Source organism: Phoxinus phoxinus (assembly GCF_949152265.1).
Source record: "Phoxinus phoxinus genome assembly, chromosome: 1".
Classification (NCBI taxonomy): domain Eukaryota; kingdom Metazoa; phylum Chordata; class Actinopteri; order Cypriniformes; family Leuciscidae; genus Phoxinus; species Phoxinus phoxinus.
This window is the reverse complement of record NC_136876.1, coordinates 28,821,198-28,835,852: the sequence shown is the minus strand read 5'-3', so window position 1 is coordinate 28,835,852 and position 14,655 is coordinate 28,821,198. Positions and strand designations below refer to the sequence as shown.

General features: G+C 39.7%; 1 protein-coding gene across 2 annotated transcripts in view; it reads right to left on the bottom strand.

Annotated features, from left to right (window-relative positions):
* Nucleotides 1-12,319, bottom strand: part of setd1a (SET domain containing 1A, histone lysine methyltransferase) — a 31,638-nt gene extending 19,319 nt beyond the window's left edge. For both annotated transcript variants that reach the window (XM_079613113.1, XM_079613114.1), the window contains exons 1-13: nt 12,297-12,319; nt 11,187-11,331; nt 10,916-11,014; nt 10,523-10,793; nt 8,711-8,835; nt 7,427-7,686; nt 5,641-7,333; nt 3,930-4,922; nt 3,675-3,845; nt 1,992-2,076; nt 1,658-1,821; nt 399-438; nt 23-227 (exon numbers count right to left, since the gene is read on the bottom strand). In XM_079613113.1, the coding sequence (XP_079469239.1) occupies nt 23-227; nt 399-438; nt 1,658-1,821; nt 1,992-2,076; nt 3,675-3,845; nt 3,930-4,922; nt 5,641-7,333; nt 7,427-7,686; nt 8,711-8,835; nt 10,523-10,793; nt 10,916-11,014; nt 11,187-11,324 (4,244 nt within the window). In that variant the 5' untranslated portion in view covers nt 11,325-11,331; nt 12,297-12,319. The remainder of the gene's footprint in view (nt 1-22; nt 228-398; nt 439-1,657; nt 1,822-1,991; nt 2,077-3,674; nt 3,846-3,929; nt 4,923-5,640; nt 7,334-7,426; nt 7,687-8,710; nt 8,836-10,522; nt 10,794-10,915; nt 11,015-11,186; nt 11,332-12,296) is intronic.
* Between the last annotated feature and the right edge of the window lie 2,336 nt (nt 12,320-14,655).

Here is a 14,655-nt window from a genome sequence, read left to right as displayed (position 1 = left end):
CGGTTCTTACAGAGGGACATACCTTTCACCCTTTTCTTTGTCCATAGCTACACTGTCCATTGTAGACTCATCCATTGTATCCAATGACTCGCTCTCTGCAGCCTGCTCACCTTCCTCTTCATCTTCATCATCAGAGGAGGAAGACGATGCCGAGGAGGATGATGATGAGCTCTCAGAAGAGGAGGAGGAAACGCTCTCATCATCACTATCTGCACTAAAGGCTTCATCTGAGAAACATGGGCAATAGAGAAAATAGTTGGAAATCAAAAAACATTAATCTACAAGATATGATCAGATATACATATAAAAGCCTAACATTTTCGTGATAATAATGCAAATAGCAACAAGAGTTAAAATGAATGAGCCCAGTATGAAATAAAAACAAGGCGGCTTCATACCTTCTGACTCATCCACTTTGTCACTGTCTTCATCCTCCTCCTAAACACAAAACATGAGTCGGCACCAGTCACAATAATGACAATAACATGTCTGAACTCATCTGATTGAAATTCCTCCACAGCACTTGAAGAAAAGAAGAAATGCTGCCATCTAGCCATTATTTAATGAAAAAACAACAACAAGTAGAACAGAATATATTCTGCAAAAAGGGAGAAATAGTTTCACATTTAAAACCAAGAGTTTACAATGGCAATGCTCTCAGTAATAAGCGACATAACTAACTATTGACCTAGATAGCCTTTTTTGCCTTCATGGGCATCCCACAATGTATACACTTTATGGGAGAAAAAAATGATTCCCATCAAATATTGAAGACAAGATACCCTATTTCACAAATATATACAGTAAATAAATATTGATCTGTAAGTCATGAATAGTTAGGTATTCAAATATCTACATATTTGAATACCTATATGGTAATAATTCCAGAGATTAATCTACCGGTAATTGTCATGTATGTTATGCATTTCTGCATAAATATTATTAGAACAAATATAATCAAAATATTACCATTATGATATTCAATTAGTTTTTAAAAAAACATAAAATATGAATGTCAATTTATAAGGTTGTTCAGATACGTTGGTTCATGATAAATTTAGAACAGATTTGTTATGGTTAATTAAAACTATTAAAAATAGTTTAAATCTAAAAAATAAAATATATTAGACGAAAAACTTAAAAAATGGAAAGGTTGCCTTGGAAACTAACTAAAAAAACTGAAGCAAAATAGAATATATAAAACTAACAAAAAATACAAAAAAGCACATAACGACACTACTAAAAATAAAATGAAAATGAAACATGAAAATGCAAAAAATAAAGCTAATTCAAAAATAATAATAAATACTACAGTAATATTTAAATTATGTTAAAATAACAGATTTAGAATGATTCACCAGATCATCTGAAGTCAGTAAATTGACAGAAATAGCTCTGCGAGACGTTCGCAGAAACCAGCTCAAGTGAGGAGGAGCCTTTTAACTTGCCAACTCTTAACCAACAACAACTGCTGTGTGCTTGGCTAAAGGCATGCATTTTAAAAACATAATGAGCCTCTGCAATTCTCTGGTGCAGGCCATCGAAGTGACATTCTTTGCATAATGCTCAAGTTGTAATGAAGTAATGGAACGCTCTAAACCAGCCCGTGTCCACTACTACACACAAAAAGGACAGATTTAATTACATACAAACCAACCTTCTCAGAGGAGGAACCATCTGATGTTTCTTCTCCCTCGCTGTCTAGGTCGTATGGCTTACGCGCTTTGGCTCTCCTCCTCCTCCTGGCTGCACCTCTGTCTGCCACACGCCTCTCCTCTGTTCTTCCTGTAGCAGTGTCTGCAGATTTACCCTGATAGGAGTCTGAAAGAGAGAGAGAGAGAAAGATTACACATAGAAAGGAAGTGTATATATATACACACACACATATATATATATAGAGAGAGAGAGGTTATAAAAATACAATTACGTAAATCTCAAAAAGAGAATTTCTGTGAGTAAACGCAAGCTCTAAAACAGCATGAGGACCATACCTTCATCTTCCTCATCGGCTGGAGTGGAAGGCCTGGCCTTCAGCTCATCACCCTCGACAAGCTCCAGAGGCTCCTTCCTCTTAACCTAAAGAACACATTCCTCGTTAGTAAAATCATTTTATATAGGATTATTTTCAAATCATGGTAATGAAGTGTGCCTGCCTTGTTAAAACCATTTTATTTTAACTATGCTTAAGTCAGGCAGGATGTATTGATTGTTGTTTCCTGGTCCAAGTGGTCTGCTCCACTACTCCGTCACAACAGGCGTTTAGGAGTACTATTCATTTATAGCACACCTTAAGCTTTTTAAAACTTAGTCTCTGGGCTCACAGCGTCCCGGACAATATTTTAACAATTCAGAAAAGATTAATCACTGACTAGCCAACAGAGATTTTGCTATGCATATAAATATTTTTCAATCAGTATGTTAGGGGTGTAACGATACCCTCATGTCACGATTCGATACATATCACGATACTGAACTCACAAAACACATTATTGCGATACTTCAAGACATAAAACAGTTAACAAAAAAATAACTTGATTAAAATGCTAAATTTGATTTTATGTTGTGGGTGTAAATTAATAGGCATAGACTTGGTGCTGGAAACCCAATGCACAGGACAAGGGTGACACCAGAATCAAAATATTCACGATTCTGAAGCTGAAAATACTGAATTATTTTAGACGAATATGCTTGCACTCCGTCACTGACTAGATATATTTAAAATAATGTAGGCCACTTTTTATTGTTAACATATAGACCCACAAATAATCCCCCATTGTATTATTATCCATTTTATTCAACATTATTTATAGTATTTTAATGTAGTACTGATACAAAAACTCTGTAAACTTAATTTTTTTCCCTCACACAGAAATTTTCATTTTGGGTGAATTATACACAATTATAGATTTTTATGCATTTTTTTATTGCGAAATATTGTGACACAATATATTGTTACACCCCTAGTATATACTAGTATTATTTGTCATTTGCTTTTGTGATTCATAAAGCTTTTGGACCGTGGTGATGTCAGACTTAACTGGATATTGGCAGCTGAATCGGTATCAGGCAATAAATGTGACATTTTCAAATGTTTTTGGTATTACTTTAATTACCCAACAAGATTTATTTTTTATGCATTTAAACTAATAAATTATAGTCAAATGATCATAGGACACCACATTATTTTTTGTCTGCCTGCCTATAAAATAATATGTTTATGTTCTCTGTTGTTTGCAAATTTGGATCCGATTTGAGCTTCGGTTGATTTTATTAAACATTTGTCCTTTTGCAGCTAGACTGTATGTTGTATTTGAATCAAAACTATGACCATGAGGAGAGAATTATTCATATATGTCTGCACTATTTCTATAAAATGGACGATTATGAATAATTATGTGCAAAATAAAAAAATAATATACAATTCTTTACATAAATTAGCCCAAGAAAACCTACAATGTTTTTCTTTCACATGTATTTGAGGTCATTTGTTTTAGGTGGATAAATTCATTCATTTTAACATGGTGATTACATAAAGGGTAAGGACTGCTTCAAGACGAATTTGAAAGCCACTAAGGGAGTGAAATTCGATGAATATCAGATGTATGTGAATATAAGAGACAGTGCCAGACAGCAATTAAATTTTTAGATGTTTAAGAGGTGGTAAAGTCAGGCACCTTAAAAGAAGGCAAGCGCAAGGCTCCCCGCAGGGAGAAACCCTCCACGCCTCCACTCTTGGCCCAGTCTACCAGAGACATAAGAGGCTCTCGAGGTCGGTTGCTGGTCTTCTCATCCTTCTTGTCTTCCTCACGCACCACCGCAACTCCCCGCATGGCTGTCTGGAATGGCTGTGCAAACAAGAGCAAGAGGTGGCATGGTTGAAGAAAAATGTAGGTCATTCAAAACAAATATGAAGAAAACTCTGATGTTACCTTAGCTTTTCTTTCCTTGCGGTCCCACCACTCATCAAAGGTGCCAAAGGCGACGTTCTCCACCATCTTGCGGTTCAGGTCCCTCTGCATGATGTTCTTCATCTCCTCAATCAAAGCTGCCAGTACCTGCTGCACTACAGCCTCGCAGGGGTTGTGGCCCATTATAGCCATCTGGTCACCTGCCGCTGCGTACAGCTCTCCATCCACACCAGGCACTGTGCCGAAGCCAGGTGGAGGATAGTGGGAAGGAAACTGCTGGGGTGGTAGGTGAGGAGGCCAGGGGCTGTGGGGAGGCGGGATGGCATGATGATGCGGAAGCTGGGCGGCATGAGGGTCCGGGTAGGCATACGGTAAGTGAGGAGGGATATAGCGGTGGTCCTGGTCGTAGTGGGAGGCAACATTCCCATCTTGGTCCATGTATGGGTGGTGCGGATGTACATGTGGAGGGGGAATTGAATGAAGGTGATATGACGGGGGATATTCAGAGGCAGACGGGACTTCTCCAGGTGGTGCCGTAGTGCTGTTGGAGGAGGCCATTCGCATCTGGTGGAGACGACTGAGCATGTGTGTCTGCATCTGGAATGACATGGGCACTCCGCCACAATACTGGCTCATGAGCTCCATGGAGCTGGCATAGTCATACATATGGTGCGGCAGCGGAGGAGGGTACTCTGGGTGCAGGTCCATGTGAGGAAGCGGAGGAGGTATGCCAGGTGGTGGAGGTGGCTGCAGGGAGAAGCCTGGCAGAGGTGGGGGAGGGAGGTGGGGAGGGTAAGACGGGATGGGCGGAGGTGGCATGGTGGCGCTGAAGTGCTGGCTGGTGTCAGGAGCGGGGCTTGCAGAGGGGTCTGGAGTTTGTGAGGGGAGGGCAGATTGCAAGGAAGGGGCTGGTGAAGAGGACGAAGAGGCAGCGGGATGGGGTGTCGCTGTGGTGATGGCATTGTCATCTTCATCGGATATTTCCATATCCTCCCCAGAGGAGCGAGGAGATGGCTGAGGAGAAGAGATTGTGAAGATTACAGTTTAAACACTGTAGGAGGAGGACATTTTCAAGCTTGAATCAAATGTATTGGTGCACCAAAACTGAGAAATAATACTCAGACACTGCGCAAAGGAACATGCCAGAGACAAGCAGAGCCAAAAAAAGAAAAAGGGCAAAAGCATGTCAGTTTCACTTCTGTTAGCTTACTGGTTCATTTACATCATGTCAGAATTACTACAGTTATAAAAATAAAATGTCAGCAGCTTCAACAGATAAAAGGATAGTTCAACAAAATTAAAAATTCTTTATTTACTCACGTTCATGTTATTCTAAACCCATTAGACTTTTGTTCATCTTTGGAACACATATAAAGACAATACTCAAACAAGAACAAGGAACAGCTGAGCTTCCTTTGTTGCATATTTGTAAAAAGCTGTGTGAAAAATCTAAGAAAAATAAGTAAAAACTCAAACAGTATTTTGGCCTCTGGAGATTAAACAACTAATACAATATTTAGCCCAGTGTTCGGCTAGTAAACCACACTTCTGCTGTGGTTTAGCCCGTCAACTTATTGTTGGGCAACTCCAACCAGTTGAGATCCACATCACAATATAATCAATGCTACCTGTTTCTTAGTTTAATGTACTGACTCAATATTTTCCTGCTATCAAAAAAAAAAAAGAAGCTCATAGATCCATTATCCATCCAAATGTAACTGGGGGGACTCACCTGTGTCTCTCCATTGTATGTGGGTGGGGTATGTGGAGCCCTGTGTGTATCAGAAGTTGTGTGCTCCTCCTGAGGTGGCGGCATTTGGGCCTGAAGAGACTCTAAACCGTGCATTGCAGGAGTGGAGGAGGCCACCTCTGGAGGAGTTTTCCTGCCTTCACTCACTCCACCACCCTGCCTCTTGCTCCTGCTGCGACGTCCATCTTTCTCTCCTCTCCTCCTCTGTTGGCCTCCCTCCGTCTCTCCCTGTCTCTTGTGACTAGGCCGTTCTCCATTCTCCTCTCTGAGTTTGTTCCCCCCTCCACCTGTGTTCTCGTCTGTTTTTCCTCTCTCTTTGTCCTCCTTCTCATCGTCCTCATCATCTGAGGCAAGAAAGGAAAACTTGGCCTTTTGTTCCTTCAGCAACATCTCAATACGTGAGTCCAAGCTGCTGCTGTGGTGCATGAATGGCAGGCTCTCATTAGTGGAGTCTGGTTCCGGGGAGGAGTCACGTTGTGGAGGAGGCGGAGAGAGGGATGCTGTGGAAGAGGGGAGGTGGTGAGGTAGGGAGGTTGAAGATGGGGAGGTGGAGGATGACGGTACAGAGGCGTGGGGAGGAGAGGAGGTCGGAGGCGGATGGGGTGGCGTGCTAGGATGCCGTTTAGGTTTGGTCCACTGTTCTTCTCGGATGGGACTGTCCTGGCCGAAATCAAGAGAGCCAAGGGTTTCGGCCACAGCGGCCGCGATGACGGAGGCCGGCGGGAGGGGAGGAGGTGGAGGAGGCGGCGCCAGGGGTGTGTGGTGAGAATGAGCACGGTAGTCATTGTCCATACCACCTCCCATTCCAAAACCCCTCTCGCCGGCACCTTGCTGAGGATGGAAGGCCGGTGAGGGTTCCAGCCGGGAGGAGGAGGGTGTGTCGTAGGGGGACAGGTCTTTAGATGAGGAGTATCCTCCATAAGAGGAGGTGGCAGAGGGAGGGGAGAGGCTGTTGGATGAGTTGTGGCTAGAGTTCGAGTGGCCTCCGTAACGCGGATCAGAGCTGTTATAGTCTCCTTCTCTGTCTCTCTCCCATTCACGGTCTCTGCTACTCCTCCGCCGACTCGACCCACCTCCACTGCTGCTGTGGTGGTTGTGGGAGTGATGGTGGTTCCGATGCCTTCCGTGATCTCCTGAGCGGGAGCCTGAACTGTCCCGCCGGTACCCCCTGCCTTCTCTGTCCTCTCGCCGGTCGGGATGATGCGAGTGGTGCGAATGGTAGGATTTGGAGGTGGACGAAGAGTTAGTATCCTGTTGATAGTGGTAAGAGGAACGACGGGAGCTTATCCCGCCTCCATAGCGCCCTCCTGAGTCTCTCTCTCGATCCCTGTCCCTGTGACCCCTTTCTCTGTCTCTCTCTCTGTCAGGCAGAGGAGATGGCTCAAACTGAGGCCCTGGAGGCGGCATGGGTGGATGTATCGGCATGTGTATCCCTGAACCTCCAACATTGGGATACGGATAGGGAGGTTCATTAGGTCTGAAAGGCGCCGATGCAGGATATCCCGGCCGACCCCTGTGGAACACAGAGGGTTCTTGTGGAGGTGGAGCATGTAGGTCATCATGAAAGCGAGGGGGCTTAAATCCTGATGATGAAGAGACCGCTGAAGAGGAGCAGGAGGAAGATGGAAGCATATCCTGCTGGGGATAACTCTGAGCGCTGGTAAATCCACCATGCCTGAAAAAAAAAAAAAGAGGGGATTTTTTTTCCAATTTGCTAAAGAAGCTTAACCAAGGAAATATTTGTTTTAAAAGTAAATTAGGAACCAACCTGCCCACAGAGTAGCCCGAGTCCTGGGAGAATGGGGTCCCAGAGCGAGGGGTATAAGGGGTGCCCCCACCCTGTGAAGAAGCAGAAGAACCTGGTGTATAGGGTCCCCCCATTGAGGATGGAGGGGTATCTAGGCGCTGGTCTCCAAACCCAGTTTCCACAGAACAAGGGGTGGTGCTGCCAGAGTTGAGAGGCGCAGCAGCAGCAGCAGCAGGAGCTGCCGCCTGGTCTGTGGAGAGCCTCCGTCGGATATCAGACGACTAGTAAAAGAAGACACAAAATAACAGCATTTAGAGAGGATAAAAAATAAAAATTAGTGATGCATATTATCGATTATTGTTAAAGGAACACTCCACTTTTTTTGGAAATAGGCTCATTTTCCAACTCCCCTGGAGTTAAACAGTTGAGTTTTACCGTTTTCGAATCCATTCAGCCGATCTCCGGGTCTGGCGGTAGCATTTTTAGCATAGATCATCGAATCTGATTAGACCGTTAGAATCTCTCAAAAAAATTACCAAAGAGTTTCGATATTTTTCCTATTTAAAACTTGACTCTTCTGTAGTTTACATTGTGTACTAAGTCAAGTCAAGTCACCCTCATTTATATAGCGCTTTTAACATTATGTCCATATGTGATTTTTTACATTTATGATATTCGCTGTCATTTAAAACACTCAAGTCAAAATTTTATAGCTCTTTAAAAACACTAATAAATTAATATCAAAATGATATTTCAGACTGCAATTGTTTGTAGTGTTTTACTTTTCACTTACGTTACTGAGCAAATGTTAGGGTCAATAGGAAATGTATACTTTTATTCAGCACGGATGCATTCAATTGATCAAAAGTGACAAAAGACATTTATAATGTTACAAAATATTTTTATTTCAAATAAATGCTGTTCTTTTGAACTTTCTTTACAAAGAATACTGAAAAAAAATATTACAGGTTCCACAAAAATATTAAGTAGCACAACTGTTTTCAAATACACCAAAGAAGCAATCTCTCCTATCTTCTGTAGAAACAGTTTTCCTCTGCACTGTATTTGGAAATTCTCAAGAATGCACTGTAAGAGGCTTGATGGCTTTTTGTCTTTCACACATTTTGTGGTCCACCCACAGTGAATGTAATGTGTAGAATAAACTACAAGCCAACTCAATCCAATGAAGGCCACTGCGCTTCAAGGACGCCAAGAAATGCTGGCTGGTAACCGCACACAGTGGCATCACTTATAAGAAAGCATTCTTTCCAGTGTAGCTGACCTAAGATTTGTTTGTGTACTCACCGTATCTGGCTGTGTTGGGGCCGGGGGCTGAAATTTCTCTGTGAGAGCTTTGCCTCCAGTCGGCACTGTCTGAGGGGTGTATGAGCCACTCACTATCAAGTCATAGTACTTCATCCTCTGTTGGCCTAGAAAAACATGCACACAATTTAAAATGTTAAAAACTACTGACTGGTGCCTTTATTTCATCATGCAATGTTTGACTTTCCCACTGTTTCATATTTTCATGAAATGATGAGATGGCAGGATATAAACAAGCATTATTCTAAAATGTGTTTTGACATTTCTTTGCAAATAGGAATGCACACATTAGCATTTTATGTAAATACATGTACAATAATTAATTAATTAAATTCTACAAATAAATTCTTCTCTGAGATCAGAACGCAAACAAAATAAGTAACATATAATATAAATAACAGCTTTAGAAAGGAGCACGAGTTTGTCCAAGTTGTCGGGGATGAGTGAGCTCCGTAACTTGCTCACAATGTAGCCGGCCTTTGAGATAATGCACTCCGATGGAGAGGATGTGGAAGATAAGTTAGATATTTCATGCAGTAAGCGAGGTAATAACTTCCACATTTCGCATGAACACTTGGATATGGCCTAATATTAGCGCACATTTAACTAGGTTATCGTTAACATTAGAGCAAGCAGCCATGTAAAGTGGCTAACATTAGGCTACTACATACATAATTTAAATGATAAGTTTGAGGTCACATGTCACCTTTTTGTGGTCATTCTTTACCATCGAAATGTTCCCACACTTTGGATTTTCTGCCCGACATATTACCGCATGGACCAGCCGTGTTAACGATCTGTCACTGCATGACTTCGCCAAATCCTTGGAGTTTTTTCTTCGACTACCCGACTAATTAAAATTGAGTCTACCAAGCCTCTTCTCATTGACTAATGTTTAGTCGACTATTAGGGAGCAGCCCTAATTTTAAGTGAGCATTAGATGACGGAAAAGGTCATCTAAATGTAAAAAGGGGGGAAATGAGTATGCAGAATTAAATATCCAATATTGATCAATTTAATATCACCTGATAACCAAATTATTTTGAATCAATACTGGCAAGAGACAACACATTGTTTTGCTATCAGTGTTTTTCAAATTTACTCAACATCTAAATAGACACTTCTAATTCAGCTCAAACTTGTATATTTTATACCATATTAATGCTCGTCAATTAATATGCAAATAGCCCAGACAATTTTTTTTTCTAAGATAGGAATCTTCAAAGACTTGATTCAAACAAACTGAAACCTGGTAAGCACATGTGTAATAAGCCAGTCATTTTAGTAAGCAGAAGATATATACAACGATCCAAAAGCTAAAACAGAAATATTGTAAAATATAATTAATTTAAAATAACTATTTTCAAATTCTAATACATTTCAAAATAACATTTATTCCTGTGATGGAAAAGCTGAATTTTCAGCATCATTACTCTTCAGTGTCACATGATCCTTCAGAAATCATTGAAATATGCTGATTTGATGCTCAATAAACTATTATTATTATCAATGTTGAAAACAGTCATGCTGCTTAAAATTTTCGTGGAAACCAGGATTCATATTTCAAGTTCAAAAGAACAGCATTTATTTAAAAAATATTTTGTAACATTATAAATGGCTCAACTGTCACTTCTGATCAATTTATTGTATTCTTGCTGAATAAAAGTATTAAATTCAATCGAAACAAAAAAAATAATGATCTTACTGACTCCAAACTTGAACGGTAGCATATATAGAAAGTACTTACAGAATATAATAATTATCAAAGACAATCATTTAAAGAGAGAGATGCACCTTTGATATCCAGCTGGACATGGACAATGTTTCCCATGACAGAAGTATTGTGCAGGTGTTTGACAGTGTCTTTGGCCCCTCTAGTGCTGGTGAAGAGGACACGGGCCAAGCCCAAGTGCTTCCGGGTCTTGGGATGAAACAAAATCTCCATTTCCTCAACCTCACCAAACTTGGCGCACATCTCCGCCAGGAATGGCTCCTTGATGTTATCATTCAACCTGGCAAATGTCACTTCCTTAAGTGGTATAGGGCCTACGTAAAACTCATCCAACTATGACCAAAAAAAGGGAAATTAAGTAATGTGTTAGCATTCAGAATACAAAAAAAGACAAGAACAAAGAGCTCACCAGAAAAGCAACATGATACATTGAAATAATAAAAAGAAAAGCATACCTTAAATTTGGGCACTGGCAGCGACAGCTCTGTGTGTCTAGACCAGATTCTGCGGGGTCTTGGATCACGCAAGTCCCCCACAGGTGGGAATCCTGAATCCTAAAAATAGGCAGAACACACAATCTTTACATAATCAAATATCCATACACAAAATGTAAAAAAATATATACATATATGTATATATATATATATATAGCCAGTTCAAAGAGAGAATTATAGGCTGACTCCTTGCTCTTTCGGTTAGAAGTAGCCTATATATGCATGTCCATACCGGTACACTAAAGTGAATCCCATCATATCTGTAGATTTTCTGAACAACCCGTCGGAGAGCGGGGTCTTGTACAAGCTTATAGCTCTTCCATTGCAGACTGAGAGTTCGCTGAGTGTCCGCCCCGCTGTCCGGATCCATGCTATCACTGCAGAGACAGAGAGGAGACTGAGATGTTGTGCAGATGCTCACATCACTCAATGACTCATGTTGAAGTCGCAGTGAGAAAAGCTTTTCACTTATGGCTCATTTACTTCACCAGGCAACCAATCTGACCATGTCCACATGCAGAACAGCGGCTAACACTTTAATCTTGAAGACCTGACAGTGTAATCATTAGAACAATAATAGCAAACAATGGAAAAAGCTAAATATTATAGTTACACATGAAAAGTTTTCGCTATCTTTAAAAAACAAACACAAAGGGGTCTCTATTTAGCGAGCTATAATTAGTTGTCACATCTTTATTATGATATTCTCTAATATTTTGTTTTCAACCTGACAGGCTGATCTGGCATCCCTTATATCCGAGTTTAAATGTCACATATATCATATATTAAAGTGTAGAAAATATAAATACGACTTACTGCTGCCTATTACAGAGTAATAAGAAAGAAGCACTGCGGTTATAATGTAAAATGCATTATCTGACACATCGACTAGCAACAACAACAAGCTAACATAATAAACACTGAAGCTGCTAGCTGCTCACAGCGCGAGCTAGCTAAAGTTCAACTTAAAAATTATGTGTCAGGGCAAATGCCAATTACTTCTAGCAAACGAATCGACACAGATTTCCGATACCAAAATGAATTATTACTACACGGTGTCCCAAAACACTCACACAACGGAGCGCGCTTCTTGAGGAGGTTTGCCCGCTCCGACAGCCGCTAGCTCGCTACAGCTAGGCCTGTATCGGACGGGGGGAAAACAGACAATCCTTAGTTAAAATCTAGCTCCGTTTTTATGTATGCGCCCTAAATCTGATATAAAACGGCGTCGCTTGTATTCCGGTGCAATATCGATGCGGCAAAATTCTTTAAATTCCGCCAAAAAATGAAATGTACTATAAAAGAATAACATAATACAGTAAGCGGCCATCGCGTAACTAACCTGAGAGCCTCGCCTGCTCGCCATCAGTCACTAGAAATATTTACCCGTTGCATTGGCACTCGTACTTTCCACATAATTTACGACTATGTGGCTTTGCTATACATTATTTATTAAATTATGTTAAAATATATTATGACTATATGTTTTCATGAAAAGTAAAACAGTAATATAATTAACATGAAGCTATTTTCTGCTTTTACTTTTCTTCGATCACCTCAAAATAATTCACCTCATAACTTCTTTGTGGCGAATCTGCATTTTCGTTTCCTTTTACGTCATCACGGTACAAAATTGATACAACTGCGCGGCTCTGCGTTCTTTACCGTGGTGTAAGAACAATCGCACAAGTTCATAACAATGTTTACTTTGATAAATAGTTAAACCAACATATTTAGAAGTTGGGTGCAGATGATAAATTATGAGCTAATGTGCAGAAAAAATGTCCTCACAAATACTAAAACCGAGGTTTTTCGAGACAAATGAACGGCAAAATAATACATTGCATTAATTAAATAATTACAACGTAGCTTATATTCCTAAAGAAATCTTAAATCGCACAAACAAGGTAAAGAAATACATATTTTTGAGCTACATAAAGTTGCTCAGAATCATGTTTTTTTTGCACTACGAGAGGTAGATGAGATTCATTGACACATTTTCCAACATGCATATTGTATGGACTAGGAAATACTTCACGTTTCAAACGACACTTTTAGTCATTAGTATTAATTTATTTTTATAGATTTTATTACTCATTCTGTTCACAAGTTCAGAACCCACTACACTTTAGTGAACAGCAGGTGGAGCTACAACAATCTTAAAGGTTATTTACTGTACAGTATTTAATATAACGTTACTCTTATTATTTAAAAAAGGGGGGTATTTTCAACTATTATTAGTGGGACCTAAGGTATACAATGGTAGACAAGTGTAAGTTTTTCTCTCACCTGTTCTTTTGTTGACTCCTGATATGAGACATCAAGTTATTCCTGGGTTGGAGGTTGAATGTCAGAAAGTTCAAACTTCACCAAGAGCTTTTGTGTTTTTAATGTTTATATAGATTTCTTATTATTAATAATAATTTATATTACAGGAAGCACCTTACAGAAATATCCTAACATTAGAATTCTATCTGATCTGTTTGGTTTTTGTAGTGATGTTGGTCAAAACCTTATTTAGGACAAAAGCTATACAAAATGACATGTATTCGTTTTTTTTTTGTATTTTCACAAGTAAGATTCATTCTCAGAACTCTATAGTACTAATATCACAACAGATGTGTCACTACACAAAATAAGTGTTTCATCTATATTAATGTTTCATTTACAGTAATTGCCTTTCATAAAGCTCTTCTCGTTCAGTTTAATACATTTGTCTATTATTTAATCCAACTAATCTCTCACTGGTTAATCAATTAATAATTTGGTACAACTAGATAAATATTGATTCTATACTAGAACGGTTTTGCAATTTCCGATACGGATAACCAAATACAAATAATTTGATGAGCACCATATTTTCAAAGTTTGTGCACGACGTGTGTGTGTGTGTGTGTGTGTGTGTGTGTGTGTGTGTGTGGTGTGGTGTGGTGTGGTGTGGTGTGGTGTGTTGTGTGTGTGTGTGTGTGTGTGTGTGTAAACAGTCAAAGACAGTGTAGAGTAACAGATTGACCAGAGATGCATCAATAGAAGGGATACAGATGGTTAGGTAATGTAAGTGTATTTTCTAATGTGCCATCTGTAGCCCATATTACTGTAAGTATTTCAGCAACAAGGGTAATTGAAACATGTATCTTGCATTGTTTGCCGTTGAATGAACTGATACTGATTGTTAAAAGTACTAAATTGAAAGAAGATCATACTGTTGTGTTTCAGTGATTAAATCAAATGTTCTCATTATATCACAGTAATCTTGTGTTTGAAACTTAAAAATTCATAACTATGTTAGTGAAAGCACGAGGACATGTTTTGAAAGAAAGACTGTGTTACTTACAAATGTGATCAGTTTGGATTTTTGTACTAAGAGTTTTGAAAATGTACACCTTACTTGTGAAAATAGTAGGCTACCAAAGCGATTAAAAAAAGCTGTATGTGCATAATCTTATTTTAACTACGAATTGAGCAGGGGTGACAGAAACATACAAACTCCACAAAAAAAACTTCAGGACAACCCCACTGGTGTCCTAACTTTAAAATGATTTGAAAGGCAACTGTAAAAATCTCATAATAATAGCCCTCTCTCTGTCTGGGAATGACGTCACATTAATTAATGATACAATATGAAGATCAACTATGTTTGATGCTGGAACGTATTTTTAAAAAGACTTTTTAAACACCCAAATGATGTGCTGCAATATTGT